This window comes from Molothrus aeneus, chromosome 4 (assembly GCF_037042795.1).
Source record: "Molothrus aeneus isolate 106 chromosome 4, BPBGC_Maene_1.0, whole genome shotgun sequence".
In the NCBI taxonomy this organism is placed as follows: Eukaryota; Metazoa; Chordata; class Aves; order Passeriformes; family Icteridae; genus Molothrus; species Molothrus aeneus.
This window is the reverse complement of record NC_089649.1, coordinates 71,333,753-71,361,283: the sequence shown is the minus strand read 5'-3', so window position 1 is coordinate 71,361,283 and position 27,531 is coordinate 71,333,753. Positions and strand designations below refer to the sequence as shown.

General features: G+C 45.4%; 1 protein-coding gene across 4 annotated transcripts in view; it reads left to right on the top strand.

Moving 5' to 3' along the window:
* SLC4A11 (solute carrier family 4 member 11) overlaps positions 1–27,531 on the top strand; it is a 94,044-nt gene that overhangs the window by 51,364 nt on the left and 15,149 nt on the right. For all 4 annotated transcript variants that reach the window (XM_066548797.1, XM_066548798.1, XM_066548800.1 and 1 more), the window contains exons 8-16: positions 2,577–2,783; positions 8,185–8,269; positions 15,297–15,422; positions 16,163–16,276; positions 17,302–17,434; positions 17,729–17,802; positions 22,390–22,615; positions 23,870–23,976; positions 25,072–25,240. In XM_066548797.1, coding sequence (XP_066404894.1) covers positions 2,577–2,783; positions 8,185–8,269; positions 15,297–15,422; positions 16,163–16,276; positions 17,302–17,434; positions 17,729–17,802; positions 22,390–22,615; positions 23,870–23,976; positions 25,072–25,240 — 1,241 coding nt within the window. The remainder of the gene's footprint in view (positions 1–2,576; positions 2,784–8,184; positions 8,270–15,296; positions 15,423–16,162; positions 16,277–17,301; positions 17,435–17,728; positions 17,803–22,389; positions 22,616–23,869; positions 23,977–25,071; positions 25,241–27,531) is intronic.

Genomic DNA, 27,531 nt, shown 5'->3' with positions numbered 1-27,531 from the left:
ATCCTGTCTTCCTAGAAAGCCCTGGCCGGACCAAGGTGGTTCTTGCAGCTGATGGCTGAGTGGTTCAAAGCTCAAGACCTTTTCACACTCCAGCTGGCTGTTTACACCTTGGGGCTGCTGGGTCTGTGCTCCTGGGAGGTGCTGGAGAGGTTGAAGACCTTTCCTGGGACAGGATATGTCCTGATTCAATTTCCTGCTCTTCAATGCTATCTATGTGACCTTGGGACCTGCTGCTCTGGCCTGTCTCCTCCCCCCTTCACCACCACCCACATTTAAATGGGAATACTGGTGTTTCCTTCTTTCCCAGGATTTCTGGCAGGTCTTTCCCAACTTGCTTTTGGCATCGACCTCCAAGCCAACAGGCTGAAAACATATTGATGTTCCTTGTGCAAAGCAGGAGGGAGAACACCTGGAGCTGTGTGCAGCTCCATGGATCTGTCCCTCATTGTTATCTGGGGCCAGCTACGTGCAAAGCCCCCGCCAGCGGCTCCGCATCCGCTGGGATCCCCAGAGTTTGCAATTCCGATGGTCAGCGTCAAATTAAGGGAAGGGAGTGGAGGCCAACAGAGCTTGCACTTGCCAATGTGCTTTTTTATTTTAAATGGGTTGGTGGAGCCAGCCCCAAGTGCGCATTTCTGGTGCAGCAGTTAAAATAATTAACCTGCTGACAGCATCACGTTCAATGGAAGGGGGGCAAGTCCACAAAGTGGGCATTTGTTATGCTGGGAATCCAGATTCTTGGCCTTGCTAATATTGAGGAAGGAAAAAAAAAGAGTTTTCCTGCAAATATCTATCCTCTCTAAACTGTTCATCTCCTTAGTGAAGGAAAAATTGGAAGGGCATTGGGAATGTTGAAGCAATCCTTGCAGCATCCAGCCCAAGGATTGTTGCTGCTTAGAGGTGAAAGGTGGAGCCTCCTCTGTGCTGGCAAATCCAGGCTGTAAAAGCAAGTCCTAGGCAAAACCCTTCACTTAAATCCAAACCTCTCTCTAGAAACTTAAACTGAATGTGCCCTAGTGAGTGTTTGAAGGGACATTCCTGGTGATGGAATCCCAGAATAGTTTGGGTTGGGAGGGACGTTTAAAACAATCTCATTCCAATTTCTGCCATATTCAGGGACACCTTCCACTATCCCAGGTTGCTCCAAGTCCCATCCAGCCTGGCCTTGAACACTTCAGGGATGGGGCAGCCACAATTTTTTTGAGCAAATGGAAGATGGGGCAGCCACAATTTTTTGAGCAAATGGAAGATTGGGCAGCCACAATTTTTCAGAGCAAGTGAAGATGGGGCAGCCACAATTTTTTTGAGCAAATGGAAGATGGGGCAGCCACAGTTTTTCGGAGCAAATGGCAGAGAGGAGGATGATGTGAGTGATGGAGGAAGGACAGCATTAGCAATGACTCTGGGACCAGCTCAGTGCCACCCACGCCTGAGCTTCTGCGTCACCCACACTGAATTATTTGGTTGTGTCCATGGAGAAATTGTTCATCTGCTTGGTTGTGAATCATGAGAAGCAATTGGGATCAATCACAGATGCTCACTCTTCTTTTCACAGCAGAGTGAGGAGCTTGGAGGTTCTCCAGGGCTGGGGGAATGTTTGGGTGTCTGTGGTAGCTGCTGCCTGATGAGTGTGGAGTGTAGAAGAGGTGGGTGGGTTAAAACTTGACATCAGAAGGAGCTTTTAATGAGCTGTGGTTCTGTGTAATTTAGTCTTGGCAAGTATCTTACCTGTCCTGGCCACAGTAGGAGCTGGTGAGCAGGTCAGGGCCTGGAGAGCTTGGCTTTGGTGTGTTTGTGCAGGGATGGGGACCTCAGCCTCCTTTACTCTTCCCTTTGCATTTAATTTCCTGCAGTAGGAAAGCAGCTTGGATTCTGTTGGAAGATGGACCCCCACAGATCAGGCCTGTGTCTCACAGAAATATTAAATCCTGAAAATAAACACTTTTTTTCATGTCTGCAAGACTCCTGTCTCTTCCAAACATTTAGTGAAGACAGACAAGAGCTCCTTGTGTGGGTTCCCAGCTGTTTTTTCCCATCCTTTCCTCTGTGCCAGTGGTTACTTGAGCTGAGAGCTCTCAACCTCCACTTGTGCTGCCAGAATTGCCTCAGAGTGGCCAAATGAATTGAGTTTTAATGCCCAGAAAATAGGAATCAGATGAGCACAATAATCTCAGTCTTTCAGATAAGACATCAGTACCTGCAGAAACATTCCCACCCCAGGAGCAGCAATCCTGAGGTGCTGTTAAGTAGCAAAGATTTTTGTCTTGTCTTGAAGGGAAACCAGGGATAAAGTGCACATTCAGCATGATTCAGCTTTGGATTGGTTTCTGGGAAGTTGATCAAGTGAAGATCGATCAGGGCTTCAGGACCTGTGGTGGTGCCTCCAGAGGATTCTGCTGTGGATGTGTGTTCATCTGCAACAGCTTCCGCATGTGCCCTCCTCCCTCAGGTCTCTCTGGGATCCTTGGAGCTGGGCAGGTTCCTCTTCAGAGGAATAAATTATGGGATTTACCTTTCAGAAGTGAAATTAAATGGTTTTATAACCACTTTTTCTTTTTTTTTTTTTCCCTGCTTAGAAAAGCACCAAAACGGCCACAGAAGTGGGCAGGACCTTTGCCACGATGTTTTCAGACATAACCTTCCGGCAGAAGCTTCTGGAAACCAAAACTGAGGAGGAGTTCAAGGAGGCCTTGGTGCACCAACGCCACTTGCTGACAGTGGCCAATCAGAGACCCTCAGGAAGGAAAGATGGGCACACGTCACACGGTAGCAAACAACTCAAGGTGAGGCTTGGCCAGCACCTCTGCCATGCCTTGGTGTCAAAATCCATCCATCCATCCCTCATCCATCCATCCCTCATCCATCATCCATCCCTCATCCATCATCCATCCCTTATCCATCATCCATCCATCCATCATCCATCCATCCATCATCCATCCATCCATCCATCCATCCATCCATCCATCCATCCGTCCGTCCGTCCGTCATCCATCCGTCATCCATCCGTCATCCATCATCCATCCATCATCCATCCATCATCCATCCATCCATCATCCATCCATCCATCCATCCATCCATCCATCCATCCATCCATCCATCCATCCATCATCCATCCGTCATCCATCATCCATCCATCATCCATCCATCATCCATCCATCCATCATCCATCCATCCATCATCCATTCATCCATCATCCATCATCCATCCGTCATCCATCATCCATCCATCCATCATCCGTCCATCCATCATCCATCCATCCATCCATCATCCATCCATCCATCATCTATCCATCATCCATCCATCCATCATCCATCATCCATCCATCCATCCATCCATCCATCCATCATCCATCATCCATCCATCCATCCATCCATCCATCCATCCATCCATCCATCCATCCATCCATCCATCCTTCATCCATCATCCATCCCTCATCCATCCATCCATCCATCCATCCATCCATCCATCCATCATCCATCCATCCATCCATCCATCCATCCATCCATCATCCATCATCCATCCATCCATCATCCATCCATCCATCCATCCATCCATCCATCCATCCATCCATCCATCCATCCATCCATCCATCCATCATCTATCCATCATCCATCCATCCATCCTTCATCCATCCATCATCCATCCATGGAGATTTGGGGTGAGGAGGTGAACATTTGAGTCCAGTGGATGCAGCAGCATTCCCAGCCAGCTCCTCACCACCAAGGCTTCCCCAAATTTCTGCTTTGTGCACATCCACCTTCCTCAGATTTGCTATAAATCTCCAAAAAGCCACTTGAAGGTGTTGAAGGGATGCAGAGCACTTGGGGGTTGAAATGGTTGCAGGACTTTGATTCCAGATGCTTAGTGGAGGGTGGGATTAATGGATCCCTGCTCCTTGTCAGTCCAAGGTACTTAATCCTTACAATCAGAAGGCTCTGGAGGAAGCTGCTGCTTGTCTTTCCTGCAGCCAAAAAGCTTCTTGGCCATCTCTGCACGGTAATTTCACTTAAAAGTTGCCTGTCAGTATTTGGCCTGAATTCTCCCTGTTTGATCTGTAGCTCTGTAAAACATTACTTGCTTTGTACTTTAAAGTTGGAGGGAAATGCTGTAACTCAGCTTTCTTTTCTGGAATTTCCTGTGTGTTGGTCACTGCTTTGTTTTTCCGTTCAGAAATCCATTCTTTAAGCAGACAGCATACCTGAAAAACAAACTGTGCCATCCCCAGCATGCTGCTCCTGTCTCTGCATTACAAATAACCCCAAAGCTTTGGGTTGCTTATAGTGCAGGAGCTGCTTCACTTATCACTTATTTTTTCCCCCCTGGAATAGATTTAAGGGGTTTGATCTGCACATCTGGAAATGAGCAAAGCTCATGTTTTTCCTGTGGAATCCCCTTGCTTATAGGTAGTGCTTTGAACTTTGCTAGACCCCAGATCTGCTCTTAACTTTGCAGAACAAGTCCTGAAACCCTCTTTAAACCCCGGTCATGCAAGGCAGGGATATTTGGAGTAGTAATTTACCTAAAATAGGTTTAACCCTCTATACCTGGCCTTTCAAATGGGTTTTTGTTAGAGCAGTTGAAATGTCTGACTTTGTCTTTTGCTAAAAATAGCAAAAAAATGTCTCCAGAGGGTTTTCTGCTCTGTGGTTTGGTGAGGAGGGCTGGATGAGACACTGAGCTTATAGATTTTGGCCCTGAGACTGGTGATTCCTGTGGGCCTGCTTGGAAGAGCAGCCTTGGCCAGGCAGAATCCTGATTTCTCCAAGCCAGTGCTGTGGAGGGTGACACTTCTTCCTTCAGCTCTTGCTTTTGGCATTGACAGTTGTGGGCCTGGGTTTGCTGAAGTGTTTTGTTTTTATAAAACCATTTTATCCTTGAGCTCTTGGGAGATTCAGCCTCTGTATCCCCACCTCGCCCTGCCAGCACAAAGAGCTGGGAAAGGAGATTTCCTGGCAAGCCAAGGTTTGCCTGGAGAAGTAAGGTTGATTTGAGCTCTTAGACTGGATTCCTCAGCTCCTGAGAGCCATCTCCTGCTTTTCCTCCCTTGTGGAGAAGAAGCATTTAATATGAGCACAAACCCATGTGAGACCAGGAGTGTAATTTCAACCTGTCAGCCACCCCCAGAGAAATAAACACCCTCACAGGAGCCCCTGGCCTATGACAAGTGAGCTCTTAGGAAGGTGTAAAGTCTCTGGGTGACATGAAAATCTGGCCTCTTGGATCCTGCAGTGATGGGAGAGGAAACAAGCCTTAAATTCTGGGTGTGAGTGGGATTTTTTGCAAGTGCTTGTTTTTACCTCTGCTGAAATACTGAGGGGGATGTGACAGTCACATTCCCTGCTGTGCCTACAGCACTGTCACTTTGCTTTGGCTCATCTCAGAGGATTATTTAGGCAAGGCTATGTACTCAATCATAATTAAGTCAGCCTGAAATCCTCTTGTTTACTGAGGCATCTAATTGTGATTTTGTTCATGGAGGAGCCCCTAACAGCTGTGATGTTTTTCTGGCTGTGATTTTGTGTTCTGTGTGGATTTGCTGAGGGGGCTGTGTGTGCTCAGCATCAGCAGGAGGGGGATACCAAGGATATTGTGGTTTTGCACAGACTCACATCCCTGATCTCTATAAAATACTCCTGCACTTTTGGGGAGGGCTGAGGAAGGGTCAGAGTTGTTAGAGCACATTTTTTATGTTTGGCTTTGTAGCTGCTAAGTGCTGGCTTAGCCTCTTCCTCTAACCCAAATAATGGCAAGAAGCTGGGAGAGATTTGTGGAATGCAAAGCAGAAAAATTCATGAACTTCATCTATTTGGCTAGGTTGGGGGAATAAAAGTGAAACCAAAAAAGGGCTGTAACTTTGGAGGCCAGTCTTTTATATTTTCTATTTTTTTCATCTTTTGTAACTCAGTCTTTTAGCAGCCTCCTACTGTAAGGAAGGCTGGAGAGGGCATGGAGTGACAGGAGAGGGGGGAATGGCATTAAGCTGAAAGAGGTAGATTCAGATGGGATATTAGGAAGAAATCCTTCTGTCACAGGGTGCCCAGAGAAGCTGTGGCTGCCCCAGGATCCCTGGAAGTGTCCAAGGCCAGGTTGGACACTGGGGCTTGGAGCACCTTGGGCTAGAGGAAGGTGTCCCTGCCTGTGGGCCTGGGTGGGCTTTGAGTCCCTTCCAGCCCAAACCATTCTGTGATTCTGTGATATCTGTGGTGCAGCCCAGGTTGAGTCTGAGGGTAGAGAGCAGAGAGGAAAGCTCACAGGAGGATCAGCCCAACAGCAGGAACAGCTTTTCCTGCTGGTGAGCTTCCACTGACACTCCCTACCCTCATTTCACACTCACACACACAAGAAATAAGTGCATGGAAGAAATCAGGGTGGGTCTTAAACATAACCCTGGTGCCTTGTGGGATGAGTTAGGCAGTGCTTTCCTCCTCTGCGCACTCCCAGCTGCCTGGAATAGGTTTTGTTCCCCAGAGCCCCCTCCCTGTTGCCCCAGGCCAGCAGCAGCCACTGCTCCTCCTCCCCTGGAAGATGAGACACCCTGAGCATCCTTTTCCCCCATCCTTTTCCCTGTGCTCACTGCAGCATGATAAGTAAACATCCCAGTCTGAGGCCATTGTGATTCTCTGGCTGACTCATGCCTTCAGGAATCTCTTTCTGGGGGGAAAAATTAAATTGCTTTTCGAGTGCATCTGGCTTTGATGTCCAACTCTACCACCAAATATGGTTGAAATGCAGAGATTGTTCAGAAATGCTTCAAATGCAGATGTTTTGCTGGTAACACATCTGTCTCCTCATCCTGGTTGTTCAGGTTACAGTTGGAACTGTCCTAAAGTTCAAAAAGTCCTACAGGTGCATTGGCACATTGCAACAGAATTGACTTAAATAGCTGAAATCTGAGATGATACAGTCACTGATAAAGGAGCTGCTCCTCTTTTGCACCCCAAACCCAGTGATTGTTGTGCCTGGTGTATTCCTCCTAAAGGAATATCCCCTTCTTTATTTTGTTTGTATTTCTGATTTTCCAGGTGCTGCAAACAGGTGAGTCCCAGGAGAGAAGGCAAAGCTGTGTGTAGTCCATTAAATGAGCACTGTACCTTTCTAAAGCACTCATTTTTATCACTTTCCACATGAAGCAGCCAAAGGAAGAGCTCCCTGCTGCTTTGAGATGATCTGTCAGTGTAAATTTTGTGTCTGTAATTTTTATTTCCCTCCTTACACTCCCTAACAGAGCTTATAAGTCTTCTGTGCCTGTTTCTGCAATAAATACATGAAATGTTTTAGCTGAGGCAGCTGGGGTTGTTATCACTGCATAAAGGTGCATTTGATTTTCAGAGTGGTTTGTGTGCTCTGAGAGTAACAGGAAAAAATCTGACAGGTGCCTCATTTGTAAGTGTTGCCTACCCTGATGCTTTCCATGTGCTTTCCATAAGGAAGGAGTTGTGAGGATTGGGAGGCTGAGTCAATAGCAGCTGTCACATATTCCTGACAAGCTCCTCATTGCCTGTGCTGAGCAGCAGATCCTATCAGCAATCCCACTGCACCTTGCAGGCCCCCAAACCAGGAATAAAAGGGAACATGTTGGATTTTTGGAACCCTTCCCCAGTGTTTTTATTGTGTTTTAAGGGCAGAAATGATGGTTGTGTGGATTTATTCAAGCTTTTCCCTGTTGATGGAGTTTGAGGTGCAGACAACCTGAATTCCCTCACATCTCTTTGAGGTCTCCCTTTGCCATGGCAATGGCAAGGAAGAAGCACTTGCTGGGGGTCCTCTTTCAGAGGTTTCAGGTGGATTTAGGGGAATTTTTGTGCTGGCATCTAAAGGAAAAGTTGTGTGGAGGGATGGGGAAGGCGCCTCGGACCTGTTTAACCCCAGAGCACCCAATGTCTGATCCATCCCGTGGATCCTCAGCTCCCTCACCTGCAAAGCAGGGATGCAGATAGGAATGGGAGGGGGAAAAGGGAAGGAAGGGAGGAAAACAGGGTGGTCTGGGGGATTTTCTCCTTTACAATGCTACGAGGATATAAATTGAATCCCGGTGAGTTTATTTTTATTATCACGACAAGATGGGATTTGAATGCCCTATTGAAAACGAGCCCTCTCGCTCCTATCAGGCTTGAATAAGGAGCTTAATCTCTTTAACAATGCATGAGCCTTTACACTGACACAGCACTTCCTTCCTTTCTTCAGCTGCACGACTTTCTCAGTATTGGCAAGGGGATTTCTGATGACATTGCACGAAGATTCCCAGTGTACGCGCTGGACTTCACCGATGGTACGTTGGCCAATGTTTATGGAAGCGCTGCCGCGAGTGGGGATTTTTTTTTTGTGATGTGATGTCCTGTTTACAGTGTGCATTCAATGTGTGCTTTGATATGTGTAACAGCTCTCCTGGCCCTTGTTTAAAAGGGTGTTTTGGCAAAAGCCTGTGAATGGGCAGCGTGGAGCACTGGAGATGAGGCTCCTGCAGCGTTTCCTTAATGAATGTTCTGGCTGTGCGCGGATGAGGATTTTAATTTTTATTAAGCGGTGATTAAATGGATCGATTATTACCGTGTGTAGACTCACATCAACTCCTTGCAACCTAATTACTCAGCACTGGCCTGATAGGCCCTTTCTGCTGCCTCTGCAAGCTGGCTCCACACTAATTATAGTGATGCTGTGGGAGTTGAGAATGCTTAAACAAAATGTGAGCTGCGGTAACTTCAGCCCAGTGTTGTGAAAAACAGGATGCGGCTCGTCCGCTGCCACCACATCACAGGAGCAGCACACAGTGTTTAAAGTGAGCCTCAGCTTGATGCAGCTCCCACAGTGGCCTTGGTGTTTTCAAGAGTTGTTTTCTCCCTTTTCACTCACAGACTTTCACTTTCTTGAAGGCTGGGCAGAATCTTCAGGGCAAAGTGAGATTACAGAGCCCCAGCCTGACATCAAAATGTGTTTCTTGCAGCTTGTTGGGGAGCTGGTTAATATATTCAATCTCATACCCAGAAAGTTCAAATAAAACAGAGAATTAAAGTGTAGGCAGGGAGAACCTTGGAGATTTATCAGATACATCAGGAATTTATCTCTTCCTGCTGTTAAATCCACCTTAGCTCAAATGTGTGTCCCTGCCTCCCTCAGTGCACCAGTGCTGTGAAGGCTCATGAGATGAAGGTGATCTTCTTTGGATTAGGCAAAAAAAAAACAAGATGCACACCCAGACCCCAATTTTCAGAGTCTTCTCTTGCAAAGCCACCTTGCACAGGCAGTTTAAGCTTCAGAGCAGCCTGGCCAAGGCTGTGGATGTGTGTCCTCACCCCCTTCCACCCAGCAGAGGAACGTGAATGAGATGTTGGCTTAGCACAGGGGTTGAGTGCTGGGTGCTTTCTCCTGGTGCTTTGGCACTGCTGGGATGAAACTTATTTTCAGGAGACTTGGTGTGATGGGAGGGCTAATGCTGATTTCTCTGGGGATGTGAGGGTGTTTTGGGGAGGATGGGGGATGTGAAATGATTTTCAGGGGAGCAGCAAGGATTTGGATAAAACAGAAACGATTTTTGGTATGTGCATCGCTGGCATCAGGTCTGGCAGGGGACTTCAGCTCCTAATCTGGACACTTCATCCCTTTGGCTTTCTAGAGCTGTCAAAGGCTCATTTTTCATTATAAAGGGATATTGAAGCACTTGAGAAGGGAACTGCTGCAGAAGTGCCTTGTGGAGACCCGTGTTTGCCTCAAGACAGAGCAGTGTCTGCTGTGCCTGTCTGAGCTCAGCGGGCACAAAACCATCAAATTTTGGTCCTGCAGCCAATTCTGGCTGTCAGCAGACTTGGAAGCCCCCTTCAGGGTCCATATTTTGGCTCTGACTGCATCCATATTGGACCCTGTGGGTGCTGCCTCAGCCCTGGGCTCTTGGCTGTGAGCTCTGCAGGCTTTGCACACATTGATGTACAGAATGGGTATAAAATTGGAATAAAATGGAACCACGGGTTAAAAAGTGTCAGTGTTTTGTTATACAGCTTCTGGAGAGTGGAAAAGAGCCCAATGAAACTCCAGAACTACTTCAGCTCAAATGGGAGGTTCTCATTTTGGGAGCAGTTGTGCCCTTTCAATAGGAAATGGGGAAAAAGGGATTTTCTAAAAAGCACTGCATGTTAGTATGGCCATTTCTTCCCAGAAATTAGGATGAATTCTTTAAGGAACTGCTTGAAATGAAAAGCAGATGGAGCATGAAGCATCTGCCATAAACCACTGAGATTGAAGGTGATCAGGAATGTGGAATTCCTGGAGCATTTTAAAGCAGTGGTGCATCAGAACATGAGGGATTTGAACTATCCCAGTATCTGCACTCCAGACAGCCACATGTGCACCATCAAAGAGCTCTGTATTACAAAGATGCTCGGTTTTGGATGGTTGGAGTCTCTAAATCCTCAATCTCAGAAGCATCCTGGGGTTTGGGGTTAGACAGATAAACCCATCAGGGGCAGGGTGATAAATCATGAGGTTTTTTGTAGGACCAGGAAATCTTTGGCCAGTTGGAGTTTTGTGGGATTGGTCCTCTTCATACACTGCACAAATTTCCCTTAAAGGAAAAAGTCTTTCTCTCTTTTTTTTTTTTTTCCCCTTTTTACTCCAGATTAGGAACTCATCAACTTCATTTTGTGGCAAAGTCTTGTGCATTTTACTGAATGGGTCAAAGGATCAAGGAAGAGTTTTCTAAACTTTTTTTCCAGGATTTTGGTGATAAAGATGGCTTTTAATAGATGTCTTCCAGCAGGAGCATCTGAAGATGAACAACTGGGTTATGCTGAGTCTGAGAATCCTGTAGTTTTCCTTTAAACTGGAATTTACTCCATTTGGCTGTGACCTTTGTGTGTAGGATTCTATCTTAAAAAAACAGTGTGACTGAACTTCATCCTGATCCTGTCAAATTGGCTCAGAGCACTTGTGTGTCGATTTTATTACTCTTTAAGCCTCAAACTGGAGCTTCCAGAAATTTCTTTATATTGAGGCTGATGTGAGTGAAAGGGGATTCTGCCTGGACTCAGATGCAAGATTTCTGAAACTCCTGAAAGCTGCTGTCCTCATTCTTCAGTGTTATTTTCTGGGACAACACAGAGGAGCAAACACAACTGCAGTGCCTGAAGTGCCCAGTGGGAAATGTGAGGTGCCTGAGATTTTTATGGTGAGGCTTTGATGCTGTGTTCTTAAACATCCATATTCCTTCACCTCTTGGGGAGGGAAAATGAAGGAAAAAGAGGAGAACTGAGGTTTATTCTCTTTCTCCCTGTTTTTTCTGAGCTTGTGTCTTTGATACCTGGCTGTGGTGGGTGGATAGCTCTGCTGGAAGTGTGGATTTCTCCCTGTCCTTGGTCCTGCAGAGGGTCCCTAACCAGCTCCTGAGGTCTGCTGGCAGATCCTTGGGATTTGCTGTGGTGTTTTGCAGGAGGGAGATCTCCAAAGCTCCCTGCAATGTGGGCATGCTAAGAAGGAAGGCTTGAAAGTGCTGGAGAAATTGGATTTGAAAGAGAACTTTTGTTTTGCTGGCTGTCTAAGGTAGCTCAGAGCTTAAACCTTGATCCGAACCCAGAGAAATGTTGACCCTGGACTGGTTTTGGTGTGTGCCAAATCCTCATCAGCTTTCCTGCCTGGTTGCCTTGGCCACCGTGTGAGTCAGGATTCCATTCCTGGGGAAGGAGGTGAAATAAAGGGATTGCAGAGAGGCTTTTCCCTTTCTCCCTGTCTCTCCTGCCCTAGCTCAGATATGAGGGAGCTCCTGCATCACCCTGCAGCCCTTCATCCCTTAATACCACCTGGGTACCAAAGTTTAACATCCCAAACTTGTCATGATTGCCCAAAACATCCAACTTGGGTTGCTTTGGGGTCTCTTTGTGTCAGTGGTGGATGGGAATGTTCTAAAGATGAATAAAAGCATCATATTTTGTGGATGGATGTTGCCTTCCAAGAGACCCAGGATTTCTTGGGAAATGGGCTGAAGGGAGTGAGATGGAAAGGGAAAAGACTGAACCTTGATCTGATTTTTCATGCCTCTCTGCTCTCAGCATATGCTTGGCTTCTGCTCCAAACTCCCTGAGTGCATTTCCTGTTCCAGTTGAGTTCTTAGTCCCACTTGTTCTGTGATTTACTCTTCACAGGACTTCAGGGAAGATTCATCTTCACAACACTGGGCAGAGTACAGCAGCTACCACATAAATGAAAGCCCAGCTTTTGAGGGCTTTAGGAGAAGTTTGTAATTCTGAGTTTTACAGTGTTTTTAATATGATTTTTTTTTAAATTAGGGCTGCAGGTCATTGTAATTAAACTTTCTTTGCACAGGATATTTCAGAGAATGTCCATCAGTTGTGATTTTGATTTGGTAAATACACAATTAATAGACTTCAGGAACTGTAAACCCAGTTTTCAGAGCTGCTGGTCATTAACTTACTGCTGTGGAATCCCAAGCAAAGTGAGGCCAGGATTGCTGCAGTTTCCCCTGAAATTGTAACCTTGTCTCTACAAACTGTGACATTTCAGAAATCAAGGCAGGTAAAATGGAACTGTCACGTTGATGAACATAATTGCTCCCCATTCCAGTGTGTAGCTATACCTTAATTTCAGGGGAATGCTCCTGTAATAATCAGCTACTCAGATTCCACAGCTGGACCAAGAGTTGATTTTTATGCTATAAATTTCCATGGTGCAGGTGGAGTGACACATTTTTCAGTGGCTTTATGAGCCTTGTCACAGATGAAATGCCATCATAATGCACCTCATCTTCTTCTGAATGAAGCCACAGCAGTCCATGGGCTGCAGAACATCCTGAAAAGGTTTCACCAGATGTTGGCTTTAAAAAGGCAGAAGAATTGTGGTTAATGCTGGATTTCAGTGCCTGTTGCTATACAGGTGGATTTGTAGAAGGAGAGGCAATGTTTGGTCGTGACTGCAATTAAAGAGTGAGCAGTCAGCTTTGGGAAGGAGTGTGTTTAATCTGGTGTAATTATTGTCTCCATTACAAAGGGAATTTCACTGCCCACCAGAAAGATTCTTGATCCTAGAATCTTATCTAGCTGATTATGGATTAAAGAAAGTGCTGGAAGTCTTGGACCCAGCCAGGGTGAATCACAGAATCACTGAAGTTGGAAAAAACCTCCAAGATTGAGTCCAAACTGTGCCCAATCCCCACCTTGTCCCCAGCCCAGAGCACTGAGTGCCACCTCCAGGCCTTCCTTGGACAGCTCCAGGGAGGGGCACTCACTGCCTCCCTGGACAGCCCATTCCAGTGTTTAACAACCTTTTCCATGAGGCAATTCCTCCTGATGTTCAGCTGAAGCTCTCCTGGTGGAGCTTGAGGCCATGTCCTTATGCACAAGGACCTCCATGACCAGCAAGGGCTCCTTTGCCAGGATAGAAACTGAAAATGAAATTTTGTGATGCTCTTCAAGGTTTCTTCCTTCTGCCCTCTCATGCTATGGTTTAACCACCTGAACCTTTTTAAAAAAGATATTATTTGCTTCTCTGGACCTGGTTGTCCTTTCAGAAATTATTTCAAACCTTCCAGGCATTGTTGCCCCTGACCTTTCATATTGGAAAGACTCCCTTGTCCAAACAGCAATATTTTGGAGTGACAGAATCCTTTGAACGAGGGTGTGACCGTGTCTATTCATGGAACCTCCCCTCAGCCCTGTTTGTCTTGCCAAATCCTTCCTTTTCTCTAAAGGTTTTGAGCAGTTTGGGGTGTGAGGTAGCAGCCTGCAGCTGCTGGAGTCAGGATCACAGGATGTCTTCATCTGTGAGAATTAAATTCCTTTGGGTTGCCAGGAGTGGTTTATTAATGTGACCTGTGGTTTCTGGATCTTCCCAATAAATGGAAAGGAATTTGCCTGGGAACAGCTGGTCTGATGACTCCCAAAAGGTCAAACTCATATTTGCATGCTTGAGGTGTCTCTTGTCAGGTTTTAGCCTGGAGTTTGAGGATGCTGAGCATCAGAAGTGCTCTTTGTGTCTGTTCCTCTCCTGCCTGCAAGCAGGCACCTCACAAGGTGTCCTTTATTCATGTGGCTGCCTGTTCGTGACACATCACCTTTGATTTTTGGGTTTTTACATCCTCCTTCCATCCTTATCTCTGCCCTGCAAATGGTGCAGAAAGCAGATGTTAGATAAGATCCCAAAGTCACTGAGAGATTTTTGTTCTTTTCATTCTGGTGATAAAGATTTTCAGTGTGGCACCTATAACCTCAAAAGCCAAGCCCTCCTTTATCTGATCCAACTCATTTTTTTTTGTTTTACCTCTCTCAGCAAGGCACTGATGCTGCAAAAGCTTAGATGGACATTTGGGAGCTCAGGGCAGATTCCTGTGTGGGAATTCTTGGCTCTGGAGCCTTCCAGAAAGGGGAATTGGGCAGCTCCAAGCACCTCCAGCTGTTTTAGAGGAACAGCACCATCAAGGATGGTGGAAAAGGCAGCCTGGAGGCTGAGGAGACTTTTTCCAGTGCATCCTCTCTGTTCTGTGGAAAAACTTGTGTTCTCCTGGAGCAACATCAGCTGCTGTCATCTCATCCTTTCTCCTGTGCATCCCCAGTGAGCTCATAGCAACATCAGCCTGAAAACAGGAAGGGGAAGGGAAGCTACTTCAGAGGCTCTTAAATCCATATTCTGACACTTTAATTCTCTTTCTGGCTGCTTTGTGTTTTGGCCTGGCGTGTTTTTTTCCGATGGAGATGAGAGAGGGGTGAGTGGATGGAAAAGAGAGAGGCTGTTCTTTCGGCAGGACTTGGTAAATCAAACTTCAGTGTAGCCATTCCTGGGGCTGTTTGTTTTTTGTCTTCTGCCATTTTTTTGGCTCAGAGTAGCATATTATTGATCAAACCTACAGCCTTGGACATCTGTCTAGGGAAAAATGAAATGCTTCATGTTTTCCTGCCCGAGACAAAAGTAGGGAAGGCAAGAGATTGTCATGAAGCTCGTTAGGGACACAGTCCAGAATGCCTGAAAAGTTGGTGTTAAAAAGGCAGGGGTGGGGGTTTATGAACCCTAAACTTACAGTTTCTGCCTTGATCATCTTCCAAGCTCTGCAGAGTCACAAAACTGAGCACAAGGCTTCTTGTATTTCCTGTTTTGATGATGTCAGAAATGTCTGGTGGCAATTTTGGTGCTACTTCTGGTCCCAGATGAACAGAAGAGTGTAGGTTGTCCAGAATCAAATATTAACAGTTTGGTTACATATTTAAAGTTTGGACTGAACTTCTGCTTCTCAAGATGAACTAACAGTAGCTGTGGCTGATGTGAGGTTTTCAGTGCTTTACCAACATGATTTTTGTTTGCCCCAGGTATTATTGGGAACAACAAAGCTATAGGGAAATACATCACAACCATGATCTTTCTGTACTTTGCCTGCCTCCTTCCAGCCATTGCTTTTGGGTCCCTCAATGATGAAAATACCCGAGGAGCTATTGGTGAGTTCATCAGTTTTGTGCTTCTTAAACTTACCAGTTTTGTGCATTTGATTCCATGTATTCAAAATTTCATTATGGTCACAGAAAGTTTTTATTTACAGGGGGAAAACAAACCCAAAATCATGACTGAAGGAATTTTTTCTAATTAAGTTTATTACTTTTGTTAAAAACCAGAAAAATTGAACACTGCTTTTGGTGTTATCATCTGACTTGGACTGATACAGATGTATGCTACTGTATCTTTGAATTATGCTGACTTAATGTAATTATTTGCACATTTTTCTTGGTACAAGCTCCTGTGCTTTTGACCTGGATTTGATTATCAGCATTGAAATCCCTGGGACAGAGCTAAACATCATCCTTTATCCCAGTTGTAGAAGCAGTTGGCGCTGCAGTCACAGTTTAAACAAGCACTTGTTATGTCTTATAGGTGTTAAAATAAAAGAAATACATTTAAAATGTATACAAAATAAAATAAATACATTTAAAATATATATATAAAATATAACAATGCACACAAAAAATCCCAGAATCCACCAGTTAGCTGAACAGCTGGAAACCTAAATTACAGATACGAATAAAGGGTCAGTTTTTGATTTATGAGTGTGTTACCTCTGCACTCTTTAAACATTTCTTCTCCTCATTAGTGGTTGGTTTTTCTGCCCTGTGAATGCTCCTGGATGAGGCAGGGATTGACCCAACTCCCTCCCTGTTTTTGTTTCCACCCTCCCCAATTCCAGATGTGCGGAAGACGATTTTCGGGCAGTGCATTGGAGGGCTGCTCTACGCCCTCTTCTCAGGGCAGCCCCTGGTGGTGCTGCTGACCACAGCTCCCTTGGCCCTCTACATCAATGGTGAGTCTGCAGCAGGGGATTTGAGGGATTGGGACTTCGGGTGAGAGCTTTGTAGAGCTTGAGTTGGGTTTGTTTGATAAATTGATGTTTAATGGCCGCTGTCAGGGAAAGGTTCCCCCCCAGGGGGTGGTGGGGCATGGGAACAAGCTCCTCTGGGAAGTTACAAGGCACAAAGTCAAGAAATGCTTGGACGGGGCTCTAAGGTACATCATGGGGTTGTTGGGGTGTCCTGTGTGGGGCCAAGAGTTGGGTGGATAATCCTGGGGGGTCTCTTCCAGCTCAGGATGTTCTGGGATTCAAAACCTGAATCAATTCCTCCCCTTTCCATCACCATCAGAATCAGAATATCCTAAGTTGGAAGGGACCCACAGGGATCATCAAGACCAGCTCCTGGTTTAGTTCAAATTGTTTTTCTGAAGAAATCATTTTGCAGAGAAAAAGCTTAAAGAAAATAAGCATTTCTTCAGCTTCACTGAGGAAATCTGTTTAAGTAATGGTTTTCTCATGTGGCTGTGTTTAACCACCTTGAGACAAAGTTTTTTGGGTTTGTTAAGTTTTGAATTTTTCTAATCAATGTTTTAAAGTATCAGCAGCAGCTTTCCAGGTATTGCAAGCTGATCTCAATGAACCAGAGATCAGCCAAAGGAACAAGCTCAGTATCTGTGGGGATAATCAGAGGATGGGGCTGGAAAGAGCAGCTGTGACACCCCTTGCTCAACAGCATCCCAAAATGTCAGTGAGAGCAAATTCCAACTGCTTTGGTAGCCTCAATCCCAAGGAAAATTGCTTTGAGCAGTATGGGGGAGAACATTTTTCCAAGTGTCTCTCCCCATTTCTTGTGGTGGAAGGGGAGAACAGTTTGTGTTGATCCAGTGGAAGTGCAGGAATATGGATTTAATGGTATCTGTAATAAATGCACTGGGGTAAAGTCTTGAAATTGGTTCTTTGTGGCCTGGAGCAGATGGGGATCACTGGGTGGCAGTGACAGGAGTTGATTGTGACACATGAATGCTTCACTTTTGCAGTCATCCAAGGAATCTGTGATGACTACAACTTGGATTTCAGTGCATTCTATGCCTGGATTGGACTCTGGAACAGCTTTTTCCTTGTGATATACTCCCTCTTTAATGTCAGCCTCCTGATGAAGCTCTTTAAAAGGTAGCTATTTTCAAGAAGTCATATTTTGATCAGATTATTCTTCAAATGGAAAAATTACACATTCCACAAGCTCCTTAATTATGAACTTGCTGCAAAATGTATTTTGTGAGATGAGGAAAGTATCATTTTGGCTTATTGTTCCAGCTTGAAAGAAGTTCTCTGATTTACTGGGTTTTGTTGCTAACTTGGAGCCTAACTCAAATTGGTATATTTTCATGTAAATTGATGAATATGCTAATTTTTCTTTGAGCAGAGTTGAATGCAGCTCTATTAATTCCTGGGCTTTTTCCACAGGTCAACAGAAGAAATAATTGCACTTTTTATATCCATCACATTTGTGCTTGATGCCATCAAAGGCATTGTTAAAGGTAAGTCTTGCAACAGTGTTTTTCAGAGCAGATCTCTGCTTTGCTGCCTTGTCAAAGGCAAGCACAAGGCTGCAAAAATGTGTGATGTTTGCTTGTTCTGTGTTCAAAGTCTTCAGGGAAAAAAAGAAAATCAGTGTGTGTGAGATGGAAGCCACCCTTTGTCAGCAGTTTACCTGGGTGTGCAGAATTTTTAGCAGCTCTAATTTCTGTTGGTTGAGACAGAATTGGTTTCTAAATTTTCACCAAATGGAGAAACCATTATGTTATTGATGTGAGTGCTGGCAAAAAAAAAAAATCCAATTTGAATGCAGTGTTTGGAGTCCTTATTCCTTCACTCATTATTCAGACTCTGTGGAGGGAGTTGAAAGATGGGTTGAGATTTCCTGGTTTTCCCTGGGATCTGAAACCCATCTCTAATGGCAGTACAAGGATTGCAGTGCCTCCAGCACCTTCCTAAATCTCCTCTGCCCTTTCCAGCCATTTGGTTTTCCCATTTCTGGGTTAAATTCTAAATCTCCTTGGAGAGCCTTGGGGTTTAACAGATTCCTCTGTCACTTCTCTCCCTCCCCATGGGGATTGGCAGGAGGTGTTTCAGGAGGTGAATCATGGTAGCAGAAATACCTTGTGAGTGGCAGCATTTCTGTTCATCCCAGTGAGGAGCTGGACAATTCCTTGATTTTTATGATTTGTTGTCCAACATCCCAAAGTTTGGGCTATCCTTTGAAATCCTTCAGGATACACCCAAGCACACTCCTTGTTTTTAAGACACTCAGGCTTGCAAGGGAATGCTTTCCAAGAGATTTGACACTGCAGAGCAATTTGAAGTGAGAAACTTTCTCGCTTGACTGGGAATCCTTAATTGCCTTGTGTGCTTTGATTGTGCAATCAGAGAGTGGTTTTTTTCTCTGTAGAACACCTGCATCTTTTAAATATCCTGCTTGGAGCTTGGTGAGGCAGAGGTTTTATGGGTTAGTTGTTGACTCTGTGAGCTTTGCTGAGTGTGGGCTCTCAGTGCCCTGTCCTAGAGGCATGGGACAGTCTCCAGGTGGTCCTCAACAGAGCATTCAGCTGCTCTGTAAAAATGAGCAAATATTCACAAAGTTTCTGTAGCCCAGAGCTGGTCTCCCATAGCAGAGGTTAAAAATGCAGGAGGCATCCATTGCTCTTGTCTGCCAGACTTTCAGGAATATGGAAGTAAATCCTTGGAGTATTGCAGTGGGAACAGGAGAAGATGCTGTAAGACAAGGGGCAGTGGCCTTACTGACAGAAACCAGGTTTAGATTGGATATTAGAGAGAAAATCTTCCCTGTGAGGGTGGTGAGGCCCTGGCAGAGTGCCCAGAGAAGCTGGGGCTGCCCCTGGATCCCTGGAAGTGTCCAAGGCCAGGTTGGATGGGACTTGGAGCCCGCTGGGATAGTGGAAGCTGTCCCTGCCCATGGGATGGGGTGGAACAAGATGATCTTAAAGATCCCTTCCAACCCAACGCATTCTGGGATTTTATGTGTGATTAGTGAACCAGTTGAATGTTCTTTGTACTTGTGAAGGGATGAATTTGTAGGAATGATGGTAATAAAGTCACACCAACACTCCTTTGCCAGCTCATGTTGGCTTCAGCTGCACCTGGGAGTGTTTAGGGCTCCGCAGGTGGGACCAAAGCTGTTCCCTGACACAGGAGGGCACCAGTGCTGGCAGGCACAGACTTTTTATCCTTAACCCTCTTAGAGCCCATATTTATAAACATGTCACCAGTCAACTCATGGCCACAGGCTCATCTTTGTTCTTCCCTGCCTGTTTTTGAGGAGGTGATGGTTCACTGCTGCCACCTCCTCCTCCCACTCAAAATTTTGGTTGAGCAGTTCAGTAGGAAGTGAAAGCTGATATTTTCTCGGTGCTGTTTAAATGTGTCCTGTTCGTGCCTTGGCTTCCTGAGTGCCAGGGGACAATGCCACCTCTTCCCAGATGTTTTCCCAGCCTGTTCAGAGCATAGGAAAGGAGGGGAGGGGAACCAAAGCCGTGAGGGTTCACGCAGTCCCGGTGACACTTTGTTTTCACTGCCTGGCCCGGCCACCGAGGCCGTGTTTGTTTGATCTTGACATCTGCACTGAGCAGGAAATGGTGGTGAGCAGGCAGAGGAAAACAAAGCCAGCTCATGTTGTTGGAGGCTGGAGAAGGGCTTGGCTTCAGCCAGGGCACCCCTGGCTCTGCTGCTCTCTCTGGATGATGGCAGCGAGGTTCACTGAGCTCTGGTGTGAAAACAAACCAGAAATGTTCAGGAATCAAATCCTTCCTAGCAAGGTGGTATGAGATGAAGGCCTCCACTCTCTGTCTTGGCGTGTTCTTGTTGCTTGAATTAAAATACAAGAGTAAAGCAAGGTTTTTTCCTCTATCCAGGGGGGACTGGAGCAATCCTGCCTGGGTTGGTGCATAAAAATGGAATTGCAGCCTCAGAGATGGAACATGGAGTGATGTAGTCAAGCTGAGCACCAAAGATCAGCCCCAAATATATTACTGCAATATATCCCAGCCATAAATATGTTATTACCATATAGCCATCTGTGGGAGCTTGAGAAAATCTACAAAATCCAAAACAAAGTCACTTGTTTGTTACTCATTCCAGTCCAAATCTTAATCCAGAGGAATGCAAATATATTCTCTGTAGTTCCTGGCTTGTTTGTGCTGCTGGTTTCTCTGATGCTCAGATGTGTCCCTAGGACTCAGTAGCACTCAGGGTGAGCAGGCTTTTCTCCCTGGCCAGCTGTGAATTCCCAGGAAATGCTGCCAGAATCATTTTTGTCAGGACAAAAGCGTCCTTTGGCGTTCAGAGCCGGAAAGTGCAAATCTTCTAACCACCCATTCTGTGCCAGGCTGTGGGTTATGGCAGTGCCCTGGGGCCCAGGTTTTGGGTTTTTTTACCTATTTTCAGAGCAGGTGTGTGTGTGTGTGTCCTGCCAGGGCTGAGGCAGCTGGAGCACAGAGGGAGGAAATAAAGGAGAGCAGAGCCTCTTCCATAGCACACGATGGGGAACCTTTCTGGACCGGGGTCAGGATGGAATTGCTCCTCACTGGGGCAACCTTTCTGGAGCTTTAAGGTGATCTCCTCACTCCTGGCTGCTCTTGGTGCAGTTTGAGAGGTTACATTTTGATCTGTAAACCTTCTGTGATGTTTAAATTTATGTACAGATGTATTGAATGAGAGGCAGTCTTGTCTTTCATGGCCTACATGCCACGCTGGCCTCATCCACTTGTGGAATGCCCAGACTCCTCTTAAAGCACCTTTAAATCCTTCCAAAGATGGTGCAAGAAAGTTCATTACTGCATTTCAAATGGCTTCTTGGTTGAACTTGGGGCATTTTACATTGAGGTGAGCTCCAAAGCAGCAGTAACACAACCTGGGCTTCAGCCAGACTCAAGATGGTTGCAAATATTGGTTGTGCTGCACAAGAACATTCAAAGTTTCTTTTCAAATATTCAGAATTAGTTTGTCTTCACTGCTTTCCCTGTGGCCACTGCAGATGGAAAAGCTGGAGTGTTTGGGGCTTTCAGAACCTGGATTATTATTTGAGGGTGAGGGAAATGTTAGGAAGTGCATTTTAGCCTAAGCTTCAGGTGGTTGTGGTTTTGCCTAGAGAGGATGGTCTTGCCCTGAAGTTCTCTATGCAAAGTTTGAAGGGGTATTTTGACCAAAATGAAGAAAGGTAATGGGACTGAAAAGCTCTTGCATGGTGGTTTCCATGCTTTTGTATTTCCCATGGGTACAGGGAAGTGTGGATGCTGCATGTTGCCATTTGAGCAGATATTGAGGGAACACTGAGGCTGCAAAGCCCAAATCCCATCTTCTGGTTTTACTTGCTCCTTCAGGCTATTCTTCCCCAAAGAGATCAAATGATCCCAAAACCATATTTATACACTTGGAGCCAGCCAGTGACATAGAAATGGGAACACAGTAAATGCTCAAGAGCAAGAGGGTCTTTACAGCTGTCCATTCCTTATATAAATGCCTTTGAGCTGATCTAAAACATTTATGGACAGTTCCAGAGGCTTTACTAGGTATTTTGCTTGTGCAGGTTTACTTCAGGCCTGTAACTTTAATTTGCATTGTAAATTTAAATGTTCTGCCAGGTTTTGCGTATCAACACTTACCTCTAAAATCTGGACTAGCCTTGGAAGAAAAGTAATTAGTGTACACTGTGTAATCCACTTAAGGATCTGTGCAGCCTGGCTGCTCTTAGTGTTTCCAGAGAATCCTGATGGAATTTGTTTGCCAGGCTGCTGAAAGCAGGTGTCTAGATAGAAATATTTATATGTGTATGTAACAGCAGTGCTTCCAGTGTTGGGAAAAAAACCACATAATTAGCACTGGAAGTCCTTACAGTGTTGCTTTATAGATTAATCTAACTTAACTGTTAAAAAAAGTGAAAAAATCAATTTGTGAAGCTAAGAGCAACAGCTCTGATTACTTTCTGCAGGCTTGAGAGGCAGAGCTGGCGAAGCATAACGTTAATACTTCGTGATCAAGCAAGAAACCCACTTTATTTTACTTGCTTTGATTGTCCTCTCCTAACGCTTGCCTGTTGGTTGTTTGTGCAGTTTTTAAGAAATATTACCACAATGACCACAAAGGAGATGGGAAATCAGGGGCTGATGCTATCCCAGGCCTTGGCATCAACACCAGCTTCTTGATGAACTCCTCAGTGAGCGAGAACCAGACTTGCACTCACGATGGGCACTACGGGCGCGAGACCGCCGTCCTCAGCCTCATGTTGATGTTGGGAACCCTCTGGCTCGGCCACACCCTCTATCAGTTCAAGAAAAGGTGAGTTGTTTAGAGCTCAGACTGCTGATTGTTTCATGTTCTCTCTGAGGGAGTCATTAACAGCTTAGAACTTAATTCACAGAATGACCAGGTTGGAAGAGACCTTCAAGATGATCCAGTCCAACCCAGCCCCAACACCTCAACCAAACCCTGGCACTGAGTGCCAAATTCAGTCTTTTTTTAAACACATCCAGGGAAGGTTACTCCACCACCTTCCTGGGCAGCCATTCCAGAACTTTATTACCCTTTCTGTAAAAAACTTTTTCCTGATACCCAACCTGTATTTCCCTTGGTGCAACTTGAGACTGTGTCCTCTGGTTCTGTCAGTGCTGCCTGGAGAAAGAGACCAACCCCACCTGACTACAACCACCTTTTAGGAAGTTGTAAAGAGTGATAAGATCACTTCTGAGTCTCCTTTTCTCCAGGCTAAACAACCCCAGCTCCCTCAGTTGTTCCTCACAGGGTTTGTGTTCCCAGCCCCTCTCCAGCCTTGTTGCCCCCTCTAACGCACTCAAGTATCTCAATGTCCTTCCCAAACTGAGGGGCCAGAACTGGACACAGCACTCAAGGTGTGACCTCACCAATTCTGCAACCCAGGAAAATCAGGTGGAAGCCAGAGGCAGAGATGAACCTGCCTGGGCCACCAGGAAAATATTCCCAGCAGAACAAAATGTTTGTTCAGCGGACAATGTCCTTCTGTCTTTGGTTTGGCCTCACAAGTGACTTTCTAAAAAGCTTTGTGTTCCCAGTTGGGATCCCTATATCTCTCTCCAAACAGGCATTGAACCATTTTGCTCAGCAAAAATTCCTGATGGTGCAGGAAGGTCTACTGGGAATGTACCTTCAGTGTGCTTCTGAGAGTCAAACATCAGCTCTGATTTGGGGTTTGCTCCTATTCCTCTTAAAACTCTTCATTTGAGATGCAGGAATCAATTAAAGTAAAGTGCAAATGAGACACAAATTGGTGCTTGAAGGCCTTTTTTTTTCTAGCTTGCATCTTATGTTCTTGTTTCTTTGTTTTTTGCTTCTGCACTCATCAACCTTCAAAGGTTTTAGGTTCCAGAAGATTGAGGGCTGAGTGAAAGACTAATCGTCACTCCAAGTATCTCTTCAGCATTGCAAGATGGGACTGAATTTTCACTTCAGCATTGCAAGATGGGACTGAATTTTCACTTCTAAAGCATTAAATGTTGTCTGGATTGAGTGATTATCCTGACAGTGGGGTGCTGATGGGAACTTTTTTCTCTTTTTCAGCCCATATTTGCACGCGAGGGTACGTGAAATTCTGTCCGACTGTGCCTTACCCATTTCAGTCCTGACCTTCTCTGTTGTGGGTTCCTTTATCTTCAATGAAATTGAAAGTAAGTTCTGTTTTTGTTCTCTGGAATACTGGGGTTTATGAAAGAGAGAAGTGAAAGCCTAGAAGGGTTTTGCTAATGAAGTTCTTCCATATAATTTCACAAATACTGTGTGTACCTCCCACCAAGAGCTCAGATTTCCTCACTATTAGATTTATGTCATTCAAAACCCTGATTGAGTCTGGGGCAAGAAAAATTATCCAGATGTGTCTTTTCAATGAGTTTGAGGCATGTGTCATAATAAGGGAGATGAACAATTTCTGGCAAAGAACAAAGGGCAGAGTAATCAGCAGGCAGGAAGGGTTGTTGCCAGTCATATCAACATGGAGTTGGTCATCCCAGTTCGTCCTCTTTGTCTCCAGTTTGTTTTCCTAATTTAGGTGAAATGGTGCAGAGCATCTGGGCAGCTCTAAGTTACACAAGGAAATCTAAAAATGAGACACCATTCATTGGCCAGATAGATCAACTTTTCCATATCAGGAAGTGATAATGGGGACAGGAATTGCATTGTCCTGCAGTGACGTGAGCGGGTGATGTGAGGAAATGTATGGAAACAAATAAGAAATGGCTTTTTTTTATTGTGATGGCCATTCCATCCAGTTGGATTGCAAAATGATGTGTGGCCATGTGTGATTTATCCCTAGCCATGGATTGCTTCCAATAGCAGCAGTTTTGATTTAGATTTTGTACTAAAATGCCTTGCACAGCCTGTTGGAGATGAGGAAGTTCTCAAATGCCTCTGTGGGTTGATGAGCTGAGCATTATGGTGCTGGTTAGAAATAAGGCTTCCTCATCTAAAAACATGTTGCATCTGTGGAAAACAAGATTCCCTCTTTTGTTTTGCTCCAATATCTGTAATGCCTTGCTAGGACTAGCAGTGGTCTGTCCTATCAGGATGGCAGCCAAGTCATAAATGGATGGAGGAAAAAAATAAACCAAACCAGCCAGATGGACCCATCTTCCATGGCCTCCAGGCTCCCACATGCCAGAGCATCACACCTCCTTTCCTGCTTGCTTCCCAGTACTTCGTGGTGTGGGTAAAACATTGATGGTTTTGTAAGAAGGTGCCTCCTAACATCCTTCTCCTCCTCTTTTCAGTGTCCAAATTTAACTACAACGCCTCTGACAGCTTGTTTGTGCTGGCCCCTGTGCAGTCCCTGTCCATTGGGTCCGTGATGAGTGCCATGGGGCTGGGATTTCTCCTCTCCATGCTCTTCTTCATCGAGCAGAACATCGTCGCGTCCCTCACCAACGCCCCAGAGAACAGGTAACACCTCTGGTGCTGCTTTGCCCTCTGTGGAGGGATGTCCCTGGGTCTGCCACCACCACTGCTAGCCCAAAGCTTGTCTGAACATCAGAAACGTATTCAGGGTGTGTTTTTAAGAATTCCTGTTGTCACAGGTGGAGGTAACTCTGCTGCTTAACTCCTCACCATCCCCAAAGCCTGGTCTTGTGGCAGTGAGCCAAAACCACAAATCCTCCATGAGCTCACCACCTCAACCTGTTTCTTCTTTACTCTGTGCCTAACACCATCATTTGTCCCCTAAAACTCTCAAGACATTTTTCAGAAAGAGTTTGGGAGACAAGAGGTGGCATAGTGAATGTGAAGTGGATATTCTGTACAGTCCAAGGTCTTTGGATGCACCTCAAGATATTTTAGGGAGTGTCTGACACATGTGGACACTTGCACTGCTCTTGCAGTACGGAGAATTTTTGAAAATGAGAAGTCAATGACCTACAAAAATGCTGTAGCACAACGTGCTGCAGCTGAGCATCAGGAGTGTTTCGAGTTGGTAAATTCCAACTGCAAAAAAGGTGGAAGTGCAATAAAACAATATGTCCAATGTCTGATAAGTCTCACTTATATGCAAACTTGAGATGTTGCACTATTAAAATATTCCCTCTGATGTTTTTGTGCCAACTGCAATCAGATGTGATGTCAAGAATGAACGGGGATGACTTTTTTCCCAGGGAAACTACCACGTCTCTGAGGATTTTTTGCTAATGTGATGCGTGGGAGGGTTCTCTCCTTGCATAATATCCATTAGCATTCTCCATGTTGTAGCTGGAGTGACACAGTATTAGGAGAGAGGAGACAAGCTCAAATTCAGCTACACTAATTTCGTTTCCTTTGACCACCTCTTATCTCTATTATATCCCTTTAAGTGTTGCATAAATCTGTATGTAAGTGGGTCATCTCTTGGCTAAGATGAATTTCTTCTACACTTTTGGTATTTTCCACTAGAGTGTCTTTAAGGAATGTAAAATACTCTTTGGAGTTTTTTAGAGTGTTTTTCAGAGCATCTGGGTACAGAGCTGAGCTGATCAGGTGTTGGGGCAGGGGTTTTTAGAGATGTTTTTAGAAAACTACAACTTGACACCATCTGTTTGTGGTGCCATCACAGACATTTTGCCCTATCCCAGGTTGCTCCAACCCCCATCCAACCTGGCCTTGGACACTTCCAGGGATGCTGGAGCAGCCACAGCTTCTCTGGGCACCCTATGCCACCCATACAGGGAAGGATTATTTCCTAATATCTCATCTAAATCTACTCTTTGTCTATTTGAGTCCGTTCCCCCTTGTCCTGGAAGGCTGCAATTAGGTCACCTCCAGGCTGAACAATCCCAATTCTCTCAGCCTTTCCTCACAGAGCAGAGGTGCTCCATCCCTCTGATAATCTTGGTGGCCTCCTCTGGATTCATTCCAACAGGTTGATGTCCTTAAAGCCTTCTGAAAAGAATGGGGAGGACAACAAACAATGACCCTGAGGGTGCTGAAGGTGCCTTTGCTCAGAGAAAGCAGCACGTGAGCAGGGGCTGCGTTTCCAAGGCGTGAGCCAACGCAGGAAACGCGTTTGCAATCCCACCCTTCCTGCCAGCACCTTCCAGAGGCATTGTAGGGTACACACCTACCTGACCCACTCACCCCATAGCCTCCTCAGTCAGTGGAGGGGCACACTCCCAGTGGGACCAGGCTTTTGTCCCAAAACAAGCCCCACCCCAGATTTCTGCTGCCCGAACAATGGCTTTGATCTTCATGTGCTGGGTCAGCTCTACCAGCTCCATGTGCCTCATGTCCAGCAGTATCATGGGTGGCTCCAGGTCTGTGCTGAGGTGTTCAGTGGAGCTTGTTTGAGTGGCATTGACATCTAAAGGATGCTCCCTTTCCAGCTGGTGGTGCCCACAGAGAATTTACCTGATCCCTCACATTGTGTGAGGATGTCAAGTGCTCCAGTGGCAGAAGATAAAGCCTTAGACCTTCCAGTGAGGGTTCAAAGTGTGAGAGCTGAATCCTTCCCCAGCTTTTTTTCTAAACTTTACTCATAATATCTCAGTATAATATCTCTCTTTACTCATAATATCTCCTACAAGATAGGAGTATTCAGGAAAAGGACAGACCTTGGAAAAAATTATTAAAGTTGATGTGAGTTCAGTCTTGGTGCTGCTTTTCTGCACAGTCCTGGCAAAGTGGGTGTGCTCATACTCCTCAGTGAAGGCTGTCAGATTCCCCATCACTTAAAAAATAAAACAGGGGGGCTCTGCAGCATTTGATGAACT